The following is a 13,040-nucleotide window of genomic DNA, read 5'->3' as shown; positions in this document are numbered from 1 at the left end:
ATTGCCTGTGATTAGTACCCACTGAGTGAGGAACACCACGGGAATACCAGCGCCCATGATTAGTACACCTAGGTGGGGAACCTTATCGGTTTGCGTTGGCTCTGGGTGGCGCCATTGTGTGTGAAACACCATAGCTCTGCGTTCCCTGTACAAAGTGCAATCTTTGTGAGTAGTGCCATATTCTGTGGAACACCGTGAGTCTTCACTACTTTTGATTAGTACCCCAACATGACAAATGCCATGGTTCTACTTTACTCGCGACATGTACCATTCTGTGGGGCTTTAGATGTGGATTTTGCACCCCTTTAGACATCAAGTATCATTGTGCTTTATAAGTGGTCCCTTGGTCAGTAATAATATTGTTTATGATCTTTTTATGAGTCTGATCCACTGTTTTTTTTGTTTGTTTTTTTTTTTGTTTTTTTTTTGTCGAGTTCATGTCATCCATTCATTCTTCATGATATTTTTTATTTTATTTTGGTCAGTGGATGAATTTGAACTTTTTGTTATTTCATTTCGTACCATTAGGGGCCAATGACCTCGGTGTTAGGCCCCTTTAAACAACAAGCATCATCATCATCATCATCAAAATCAATTGTATTGAATAGGTGGAATAAGAGAAATAAATTTGTAAGCAGATTATAACATTTTTGGGACCAAATAAATCGAACGATAAATACGAAAAACAACACTTCTGGGAACGATGCATTGAAGTCTTACTGTATAAATGTAGGAATAGAATAACATTTATTCATGAGGTAGGTACAAAAAATGAAATAAATATATATGTATTTAAATAGTATTATTGTGCACTTCAATCCATTAACAATCACAACTAGTCCAAAGAGCCTCCTATTGCCTTACCCAGGTCATGGCCTTTTATCATCTGTTGGGCCATGTCCACCAGAATTTCACTACCTCATTGATCACTTCTGACATTAGGCTGTCCAGCATATCATCCGGCTTAGGTGATTGATAACCATCAGTCCAGGGCATTATGAACTCCATAGAGGTAGTGGTTGCTCCGGGACCATCATGATGACCTTCATGGCATACATGGATTGTGCTGTTGGCTCTCACCTTAGTGATATGGTAGGAACGTAGGAACTACTACTTCAGTTTTAGGCTAGGTTATGTTTGGGTGTGTTGGATAGTGACTATGTCTCCAACCTGGTTCTGTCAAGCAGGATGTCAGCACAGTAATAATGATTAAATTAATGTCCACCTTTTTCAATACTATATTAACTTATGCAGTATTATTGAATTACATTACTAAACTAGGGACTAGTTTCGGCCTTGGCTGGGCATCTTCAACCTTAATGTAATACATCTGATAACTAAACAAATGTAAAAACACACAATTGACATGAAAACTAATGTATAAACACACAATTAACATTAAATCAGGGATGAACTAAGTGTAAAGCTGCTTCATACATATAGATCAATATTTTAACCCGAATCATAATCTTAATGACATTTCAGAAAAGCCAAATATCCTATTTGACCTTCTAATTCCCATTTTTAGAAACGTCAAACCAACAAGTCATAACTCAGTTTTCATAATATTCACAGCACCTTCCTCAGCAGCCATCTCGTTCCCACATCCTTCGGCCCCGCCTTAATTCCCCCCTTTCCCTTGACCACCCCCCCTCTCGTTTCCCCGACCTCTCCCCTTGCCTCGCCCCTTGCCCCGCCTCTCTCTCCTTGCCCCGCCCCTTCCTTTTCCTTTGACTCACACAACCCTTAGCATGAGGCACACAACAATACACCATGCACCACATGCCGCAACGAAAGGTAAAGTCTATATAACCTATGCCATTTGACTAACACTCTCTCTCTCCTTCTATTTATCTATCATTTATTCAGGTTAACTTCATGGGCACCACAATGAATTGCGAATTTATACCAGCCACAAATTAAGCATGTGTCAGTTTTAACCATATCTTCATGTGCCGTCCTGACAATGTCCAACAGCATTTCAGCATGTTTTTAACAAGCACTACAGGAACATTTCATTTTATTTACGTTGGTCAATGTGGAAACGCCATCAGGCAGTTCTGCATCAGCTGGTGGTTATTTACAGTGGCATCCGGTGGCTTGCATTCTGCTAACACCACTCAAGTAGATTTGGTGATTGATGATCTGACTACAGAATCAACATTTACCAGTTCCCATTTTGCAATTGAAATTGTAATGATTAGCAGTGATGGAACTAACAGTTCTATGAATATCAATGCAAGAAAGAGTCTGGATAATGAGCATACTCCAGATACTAAGAATTTAGAGCCTAATTTATTTTCAGATTTTACACTTAGTTCATAGAGCCTCCGTGGCTCAGGCGGCAGCGCAACGCTGGGTTACGTGGTTCAAATTCTGGTCACTCCATATGAGATTTGTGCTGGACAAAGTGGAGGCAGGACAGGTTTTTCTCCGGGTACTCCAGTTTTCCCTGTCATATTTCATTCCAGCAACACTCTCCAGTATCATTTCATTTCACATGTCATTCATTAATCATTGCCCCAGAGGAGTGCGAAAGGCTTCGATAGCCGGCACAATTCCTATCCTCACTGCTAGATGGGGGTTTCTTTCATTCCATTCCTGACCTGGTCTGACAGGAAGTTAAGTCGCAGATCTTCAGTGTTCAAGAAGAAGAGAAAAATGTTCCTTCAAACGATGCTGACATCCTGATCATAGGATATATACTTCATGGTTTTGATCTGTATTGAATTATGATAACAATAATAATTATTACAACATTAAATCTTGTCTCTCATCCTCTCTCCAGTCAAGAGCTCAGAAGCTGTTCTTTCAATACTCTGATGGTTGTATGTTCAGTCTTCAGCCCTAAGGCTGGTTGGATCCTCAACAGCTCTGCCATCACCTGTCAAAGATGGCCTAGGCACCACTGAAGAGGCGTGCTAGGGAAATGAGAAGCGAGGTAGTTTCCTGTTGCTTTCCTCAACTCTGATGGTAAACAGAGTTAAAGGCTTTGGGGGCAGGGAGGGCTGTAGAGTATCATCCATGATATCCCCTACCTGTCATAAGAGGCAACTAAAAGGGACTTCGGGGGCTCTTAACTTGCAGAGCGAGGGTTGAGGACCATGGGGCCCTTAGATGAGTCCTGACATTACTAATTGTGTCAGGCTGCTCACTTACATCTATCCTATCTGACTTCCCTTGGTGAACTCTTTTTATTGTATGACCCCTACGATATTAGGTTTCCAAGGCCTAGGGAGTCTTTCACTTTCACATCTTTTGTGCCCATTTTCAGTCTTTGGCCGATACCTCCGATTTTTCGAAATGTCGGGCCCATTCCATTTTTTAGTGTTAATAGAGGATGGTTGCCCAGTTGTACTTCCAACAGAGTGAATTGACTGTGTGGTTAGGAGCGTGCAGCTGTGAGCTTGTATTCGGGAGATAGTGGGTTCGAACCCCATTGTCGGCAACCCTGAAGATTGTTTTCCGTGGATTTCCATTTTCACATCAGGCACAGCTGCTTCCTTCCCACTCCTTGCCCTTTCCTATCCCGTCGTCACAATAGTACCTATCTATATCGGAGCGACATAAAGCAACTTGTAAAAGTTGTACTTCCTCTTAAAACAATAATCACCATTATCACCACTACCACCCACCACTCTTTGAACAGCTTCTACACTTATGTACCATTTTTCTGGCTCTGCAAATGAAAGTTTTGCCAGAGCGGTGATTATCACAGAGTTGGTTTTTTTAATCTAACCATTTGCTCTTGGTAAACTTATGGTAATGAGCAAATGTTTGATACTCAAAATAAACTTTCAGTATATTAGGTCATTTTCAGCACATATAGTAGCCTACATATTGAAGAGATGTTAAGTACAGAACAAAAATGGCCAATAGGACACCGGTGTGATCTGAACCCACAACTTTCCGGCTTCACGTCGGATGCTCTTGCCAATTATGCTCTGGTGACGTAGGTCATATTTGTTTTGTTGGAAAAGATCTAAGCTGCACATCCAGCACTACTGCCACGCACTTAGCATGCGTGCAAGTCACCCATTGTAGTCCAATTCAATGAATATTTAATTTTAGTGACCACATTATACTGAGAATATACTTTCAACATATTAGGTCATGTTCAGTACATATAGAAGTTACTGAAGAAATATTAAATACAGATCAAAATATGTACTATATGTATTGAACACGGCCTGATACTTTGAAAGTTTATTTAGAGTATAATTTGGTCACGAAAATTGAAATGTTCGATACCGTCATACTTACCAATAATCACAATAATCTTTGAATTCGTATGAAGCGAATGCTCTTTCCCAATCGCTATAACTTCCCTTGAATAATGAACTTTGTTGGATATAGCAACACAAATTTTGTCAAACTGTCGACAACTGCAAAAATGTGACATATCATTTGGACATTGATTCCAAGGGAAAAAAATTGGTATACATGGTGAGTGTGAAGTGGCACTTTTTCTCTGTATAATGGATGTAACATTCCTTATTTTCCACTCCTTCAGTTGGCTTTTTCTATTTTCCTTTTTGCATTGGGAATATAGAATTCCTTTTGAATGAGTTCTTCTGCCCTTTTAATGGAAAAATGCCATCTCTCATAAACATTTTTAATTATTTCATACTGCATGCTTTAGGATATGACTAAGATCTCATCACCTTTGCAAGAACGTATTGGCTTGAATTGTGAAGTCTTTTTAGGTATGCTGTTGCCAGATCTCCATAATAGCTCTGAGTCCTTTGTCATCTTTCTGTGGTTTTCTTATCCTGGCAATCCATCATGAGCTTCATGAAGGGCTGGATGTCTGCTTAAGTCATCAGCATGTTGCTTTCTCATCCTATGTCTATGATCAATTTTGTATTGGTAGTCTTCTAGCATAAGGGCCCATCTTGCAAATTTTGGAGTGAATCTTTCTTGTACCCCCTGTGGGTGGGGGACGCCGATGAAGAATACACCCACGGTATCCCCTGCCTGTCGTAAGAGGCGACTAAAAGGGGCGACCAAGGGATGATTGTCTTGGAACCATGAAACTACTTGTGATTAGTACCACCACGCGGAGAACATCATGGGCCGCTTTTACTTGAGCGTAGTACCACTATATTAAGTACCAAATAGGTTTGTGATTAGTAGCACACAGGAGCACCATGTGGTTGGCTTTGCAGTACCTGTGATTAGTACCACCATATGAGCAGGACCATGGGATGATAGCTACCATGGTTCTGCCTTGCTTGTGATTAGTACCCACTATATGAGGAACACCACGGGATAGTGGAAGGTCCCTGTGGTTAGTACTCTTATGTGATGAACACCATAGGTTTGCGTTGCCTGTAAATGGCGCCGCAAAATGAGAAAAACATAGGTCTGTATTATATGTCGAATTTCATAACCTCTGAGTAGTACAATAATATCTGTATAGTTCTTCACATAAAATTATTTTCATTTAGTTTTTATTTAACTATTACACACATTGTATATGTATTACAGTATATTCCTAATTATAGCTTCAGATAATTATTCTGGAAAACATTTCTGTAATTCGGACTACGTCTTGCACCCAATAGTGTGTACTCAACTATTCCATATTTACAAAGCCCTCAAGAAAAGTCAGGATTTTTGATTTCAGAAGGAGCAGAGAATTGCCTTTTTGATATTGAAAGAATTGCTGTCCTGGAACCCAGCTTCCTAAAATATCCCAAGTTAACCCTATAAAGGCCTCTGGCTGTGAAGGCGCATCTCAACAAATCTATGGTAGTCTTTTGCTATCTCATTGTTTAATCTTACATGTCTCACTTCATGTGTGCCTTAGGGTTTGACTCTGAGATCATAGTGTGTGGGGTCTCTCAGCAAAAAGGTGGAATTCACCCAAAAGAAAAATTCATGCCAATGGCACTTTTTCCTCCATATCTCCTCTCACTCTTTGAAGTCCAATGGCGATGTGATAACAATGTTAGGACCGAGCTCGATAGCTGCAGTCGCTTAAGTGCGGCCAGTATCCAGTATTCGGGAGATAGTGGGTTCGAGCCCTACTGTCGGCAGCCCTGAAGATGGTTTTCCGTGGTTTTCCATTTTCACACCAGGCAAATGCTGGGGCTGTGCCTTAATTAAGGCCACGGCCGCTTCCTTCCTACTCCTAGCCCTTTCCTGTCCCATCGTCGCCGTAAGACCTATCTGTGTCGGTGCGACGTAAAGCAAGTTGTAAAAAAAAAAAAATGGTAGGAGGAGGTTTTGGGTGAAACTAGAAGCTTCTACTAGTAGTCAGGACCAGCACATTGGTGGCAGATATGTGATGGTCGCTCTTCTGAGACCTGTGACTACTTGGGAATTCACTTTACAAAATAAAAAGTATTTATGATCCTCCTTTTCAGTACAAAACAACCATCTATATTAGATTCTGTAAAGTGATAACTGCCAATCTGTGTCTGGGATATTTCTCACTCCATCTTAAATATCATGTGGGAGAACTATGTTTCCAATCTTGCAGTTCTTGAGGAAACATACATGAACAGTGTAGAAGCCTCCACCATTGGCCATCGGCTTTGGTGGACTGGGTACGTCTGCCATGTGAGCGATGCCAGGCTTCCTCACCAATTCCTGTATGGTGAACTTTCATCAGGTACAAGACTCCATGGTGTCCTTCCGAAATGTTTTAAAGAGCAGCTTAAATAAACCATGAAAGTTACATACATTAACTCAAACCTGTGACACACTTGCCAAGGGTCGCTCACTTTGGTGCCGAACCACTTTTACAGTTGTTGAACTGTTAGAATAAATGCATCACAGGCATGAGGAATCTAAATGACAGATACACATACTTTGTGAGGTGCAGCCTTGTCCTCCCCCATTTATCGAGTGTAATCTGTGTGGACTCATGTTTTATGCCTGAATTGGCTTGTTCAGTCATTGGAAGAACAAACACAAACAGCATTGAATGCAAATGGATTGTAAGCGATTAATGGGGACTTGGAAGATAATAATTTAGTATTATTTAGAATGTTATGGTGATTTAAATTTAGTGATTGCAGTAATTTTGGTAAAATTTTGTATAATGGGTTTTTTACGTCAACTATATCATTGAAGTTTAGATTTTTGTTATAGTATTGGTCTGAAAATATATAGATGTTTTCTAATTCATTCATTAATTTTCCTTTACTTACATTTTTAATAATTGTGAGGTCTTGATCTATAGTGGTGAAATGATGTCCTGTTTCTTTCATATGGGAACTCATAGCTGAGAATTTGTTGTGTTTGATGGCATTAAAATGTTCAAAGTACCTAGTTTGAAAGCTTCGGCCTGTTTGACCAATGTAAGAGGCGCCACGTTGTGTGCATGCGAGTCTGTAAATGCCTGAGCCTGTGTAAAAGTTGTTGTTTCAATTGATTGTGTTGTGATTGAAGAATAATTTTTGGTTAGTGTTGGAAGTTCTAACGGTTATGCAAGAGTTTTGTTTTCTTATGGGGTTTGAAATTTGGTAAATGTCTGGATTATTGTATGTGAAAGTAATAAACTTATTCTTTTTGGGTTTGTCAGGGATGAGTTTTGTTGTTAATTTGAGTTTGATTTTGTTGATTAAATTGTTAATTGTTTCTAGTTTATATCCACTATTTTTTGCTAAGTTTTTTATATAAGTGAGTTCAGTTTTTAGGTGATAGAGGGATTTTAAAGGCTCTGTAAATTAAGCTGTGAAAGGTAGCCAGTTTATGGGATTTTGGATTGTAATGAAGTATTTTTTATTGTTGTTGAGGTGTGAGTAGGTTTCCTATAAATTTGGAAGTCAAAATTATCATTATTTCGTGTTTCTGTGATGTCTAGGAAATTTAAGGATCCATTGACTTAGTCTTCTTTAGTAAATTTTATATTTTGGTCCAGCTTGTTTAAAAAATGTATAATATCAGTACTGTTATTGAGTTCTTTATCAATAATTACGAAAGTGTCATCTACATATCGAAGCCACAAGTTAAGGCCTTTTATATTAGTAGAAAGTTTATCATGTTCTAAAGAATCTAGATAGATGTCGGCTAAGATGCCGGATAAGGGATCTCCCGTGGCTAGGCCATCTTGATGGTAAATTTTACCATTAAAAGTAAAATAGTTGTTTTTTAGAACAAAGTTTAGGAGTCTTAAGAATTCTTCTAATTCGAGCTTGCTAAGTTTACTGTGTTTAGTGAGGTTGTTTTTGATAAAATTTATAGTTTCATTGATTGGTACATTAGAATACATGTTAGTAATATCGAAAGAGCACATAGTGTGGTTGGAATTCTTTTAAAATATTACAAAAATCAACTGAATTTTTTATTGGGGATTTATTGTTAAAAATGTAATGTTTTTTGAGAAAGTTGTGGATATATTTGGAGGTTTTATATGCTGGACTATTTCTGCAATTGATGATTGGACGTATAGGTATATATTTCTTATGTAATTTAGGTAAGGCTCTTGCTGTGGGAGTATTAGGGTTCATAAGGATTAGTTTTTGCTGTTCTTGTTCATTTAGTAGAAATGTAGAGTTTTTTAATAATGTTTTTAAATTTCGTTGGATTCTTATTGTGGAATCTTTATTAACTATTGTGTAAGTTTTGTTTGTGAAAATACCTTCAGTTTTTTGATGTAGTCCTTTTTATTTCCAACATCATCCTCACATTCATATGTAATTTTAATACAATCAGGTACCTGATTAATTACCTTTCAGATTGAGATTAAGGCTGAAGATGCCCTTAATTAAAAGGTGAAACATGTCCCTATAAAATTTTTATTTAAGATTTAATTTCTTAATTAAAATCTCTATGTATTGAATAGGTGGAATAAATAAATTTTAATATTTATTTGACTTCATTGTAGATTTCATTATGGACCAAAACATGAGAATTATAACATGTAATGTAAAGCAACTAGCCAAAAAAAGAAAAGAGTATATTTCCTCTCCCCATCTTTGATTTTTCCGATGACCTTATTATTGACTATTTTCGAACTCACGGACGGGAAAACATTAGATACGGAGCAAAAGTGGTGACACAAATTTCTCTTCAGAATACAATAGTGCTGTGTAAACCTCTGGTGATGAAGTAAAATATCATTTCATCAATAGAATATGGAACAAAGACATGTGAAATATAAAGATTCTCTGCAGTTTGCAGAACATAGTCTTCATGAAATATAACGATTCTCTGCAGTTTGTCTCTTTCATATGGGGAAAAAGAAAAACAGAAGATATTATATCTACCAATTTCAAACTATACTTGTCCATTGAGAGATATACTCCTTCTGTTTTTCAACTGTCCTAAGCTCTGATTTATAGTTAAGAAACATCGCCCTTAAATATGAAACAAAGTTGGTATCTGTTGATCTGGACTAGGATTTGTTATGCAGGTGCTTAAAGATCAGAAATGTTAATTTACCACAACCACATTGATAAAGCCGTTAGCTCCGCAGTGTAGGGGTAGCGAGTCTGCCTCTCACTTTGATTTGATTCGCAGCCAGGTCAGGGATTTTCTTACCTGGACTAGAGGGCTAGTTTGAGTACCACTCAGCAGCCTAAACAAGCATAGTCAAGAACTATCTGACAATGAGATAGCATCCCCAGTCTAGAATGCCAAGAATAAAGGCCAAGAGGATTCGTCACATTAACCACACATCAGTAATCTTCAGGCTTTTATGACTGAGCAGCGTTTGCTTGATAGGACAAGGCCCATCGGGGTTGTAGTGCTATGAGGAGGGATGTTGCTGAAAAAATAAATTACATGTATGGGAACATCTTCCAAAATTGTGTAATTTTCAACTATATCCCCAAGAATGATGGTTTATTGGATAATGCTTGTGGTTTTATTTGCAGGTGTGTGTACTACTTGTAAACACGCTGAGATTCTTCTACATTAGTATGTGGGTGGAGAGCGGTCATTGGACGGAGATGTTCCTAGTCTTGCCTGTGGCAGCTACACTGCCTTTACTACCTCTCATGTTCCCCATGGCGTGGCTAGCACTCGACTGGTTGGGGATGGGCCATATTCATGCCTTAATTCACAATACCACCCACATTCAGGTATGTACAAACAGTTCAGGTATATGTATTGTTACATTTTGGGGTTAGGAAAAAAAGACACAAGGGTATTGTTCTATTTCTATGACTACAGTTCATTTATTATTAGTACCTACACACTAACACACTCATTCACCAGTTTGTTCTCTCTCAACTTATGCTAACTCAGTCACACCAGTTTTACAGTTTGCTCACTCTCTTCTTCTTCCTAGCCTTTTCCTGCTGGTGCAGGGTCTGCTGTTCTAATCTTGGCTCGCCATTTTGCACGGTCTTGGGCTTCGTGTAGTCTTAAGTCCAGAGTGTTTACATCACTCTGTCACTTACAGATTAACACAGTCACACTAGCTACGCGGTATACATTACACAGTTTCATAATTATACATGACATGCACTGTCTGCCTTAACGGCCACCAGCACTCTTCGTCAGTCGTACATACTAACAGACCTCTTTCATTATAATTTGCCGACCCTTGTCGAACTCCCATGCTGTGCACCAGAGGGACAATGCTCATTTTGCTACAGCCAGGCACAAGAGCTCCAACTCCAGGACACTACAGAACAACTCCACGCTATACCAAACACTCACTCGACTCTGCTGTGATTGACAGACTGACAACTTCATGGCAGTTATCTCACAAACACCATCAACACTCCACGGCAGTACACACGCAGTACTACCGTACTGCCAGGCTCAGATGGTTGAGGCACTGGCCTTCTGACCCCAACTTGGCATGTTATCATGGCTCATTCCAGTGGTATTTGAAAGTGCTCGAATACATCCACCTCGTGTCGGTAGATTTACCGGCACTTAAAAGAACTCCTGCGGGACTAAATTCCGCCACCTCGATATCTTCGAAAACCATAAAAGTAGTTAATGGGTCGTAAATCCAATAACATTATAACATTATTATTACTCGCAGTACTCAGTACTACACAGCAGTACACATGCAGTACTTGGTACTTTACTGAAGTGCACACGTAGTACTCAGTACTCCACAGCAGTACACACACACACACAGTACTCTGCTCTGCTGTATTTCATGGCAGTACTCAATGCTCCAGGTCAGTACACATGCTGTACTCGATGCTTCATGACAGAACACACACAGTACTCTGTTCTACTGCACTGCACAGAAGTACGCACACAGTACTCAGTATTTCACGGCAATACACACATAGTGCTGGGCTCCAATGTACTCCATGGCAGTACACACACAGTACTCCACTCTGTTGTACTCTGCAACAATACACACAGTCTCAGTACTTCATGGCAGTACACACACAGTACCCAGTACTTTGCAGCCGTACACGCACAGTACTTGGTACTTCACAGTAAAACACATGCAGTACTCTGCTCTGATGTATTCCACTGCAGTACACTCGCACACAATACTCAGTACTCCACAACAGCACTGAATTCGGCTGTCTCTCTGCTTTATATTGGCCTGGCCTAGAAGCTAAAATGTCTCTTGAGTGTGGGAGATCTCCAGAGTTCTCTGGATGGTGAATATTCTTTGCTAGTGATCTAGGGCATTCTAGTGACAGAGAGAGACCAGCACATCCCACTACAAGACCCCTCCTTCCAGTGGTCAGCATGCAGCGGACGGCCTATGGCCCAGCTGTGGCGTTGATCGCTCCTAGGTGAGGCCAGAGTGGCTTGCTTCTTCCACCTCAGAACCAGCATTTTGGCCCATCCACCACAGTATGTTTGTACAAAAGAACGTGTTAGTAGTGTAAAGACCAAGGTAGGAGGAACATAATGACTTGATGCAGAAATACATCATGTAATATCAGAATTCACTTTCAACAGAAACATATTCATCATTTTCATCAAACCTTGTAGATATTTCTTAGCTATTTAAGAAACTTGAAACACAAGAAGTACTGGCAGAGGTACAAAAACTACATGGAAAAATTCAACAGCTCATGCTCAGCAGATGTGACCAGTTTTCAAATTCTAAAGCCATTATCTCACTACCTGCCTCACTCCTCATGCAAAGTAAATGAATTATAAGGCCACAGACATTTATTTTCCATGTTGAAGAAGTATAGCTAAATTGCTAAAAGAGCTGTGACAGAAGCAAAAGCCAAAGCCAAGGCTATAAGTGAGGAATATGAAGAAATAGAAACAAAAGATGGATTTTTTTTAAAACTGATGACAATAGCCAAGTTCATGCTGAATGGAAGTAAGATTTTACATCAGTCAAACAGATGAAAGGTGTTGATGGCAAGATAACTGACCTGACCATGACCATCGATGGAGAGAGTGAAAGAAGTGGAACAGGCAATAAGAAAAATGAAAAATGGTAAGACTCTTTGACCATACAGATTTCTTGAAGGTGTGGAAGTGCTTGAGAGAGGATGATATCAATATAGCATGAGACCTAATGGATAAAATATGGACACAGGAATTAATACCACAAGAATGGAGGAAGAGTTTGATAGCACCTTCACTCCCGTAGAGGATCATAGTCATTTAATCATGCTTTCTTCGGTGCCCCATAGAGGAGTAAAGTCGTTTAGCGCTCATTTATTGATATGCTTGTGTTTTCGGGGGCCAGAAGAGTTCTGCCTAGAAGTTTCTCCCAGTAAATGGCTTGAGTGTCCTCATTTCTTGACACTGTACAACCTCCCTTTTTCTGTTCTTTATCCTCATTGTTTACAAGATAAACTGGAGCAAAGCTGGAAGAATGGGTAAAAGTACTGGAAGAGAAAGGAATGGAAATTTGTAGAGAAAGACCAAATACATGGTGACCAAGAACCTACAGGAAGACTTCAAGGGATGAGGTTGCAAACAGCAAAGATTTAAATACCTATGATCAGGCTTGGAGAAAGATGAAGGCTTGGATGCTGAGGTTTCCCATCAAATCCAGTGTGGATGGAAGAACTGGGGGAGAATAAATGGGATGTTGTATGACTGGAATGTAAGTAGCAGATTAAAAGGAAGCTGTACAAGACAGTGGTAAGACCAGCAGCAGCGTGGGCAGGTACAGGAAGAGAAAATGG

The 13,040-nt window shown here is 39.4% G+C and overlaps 1 protein-coding gene across 1 annotated transcript in view; it reads left to right on the top strand.

Annotated features, from left to right (window-relative positions):
- l(2)k05819 (transmembrane protein 94-like protein l(2)k05819) overlaps positions 1–13,040 on the top strand; it is a 304,060-nt gene that overhangs the window by 125,837 nt on the left and 165,183 nt on the right. Inside the window, exon 8 of the mRNA XM_067150433.2 lies at positions 9,831–10,037. Coding sequence (XP_067006534.2) covers positions 9,831–10,037 — 207 coding nt within the window. The remainder of the gene's footprint in view (positions 1–9,830; positions 10,038–13,040) is intronic.

Source organism: Anabrus simplex, chromosome 6 (genome assembly GCF_040414725.1).
Source record: "Anabrus simplex isolate iqAnaSimp1 chromosome 6, ASM4041472v1, whole genome shotgun sequence".
In the NCBI taxonomy this organism is placed as follows: Eukaryota; Metazoa; Arthropoda; class Insecta; order Orthoptera; family Tettigoniidae; genus Anabrus; species Anabrus simplex.
Note: the sequence above shows the minus strand (reverse complement) of the source record. Positions and strands in the feature narration are given on the sequence as shown.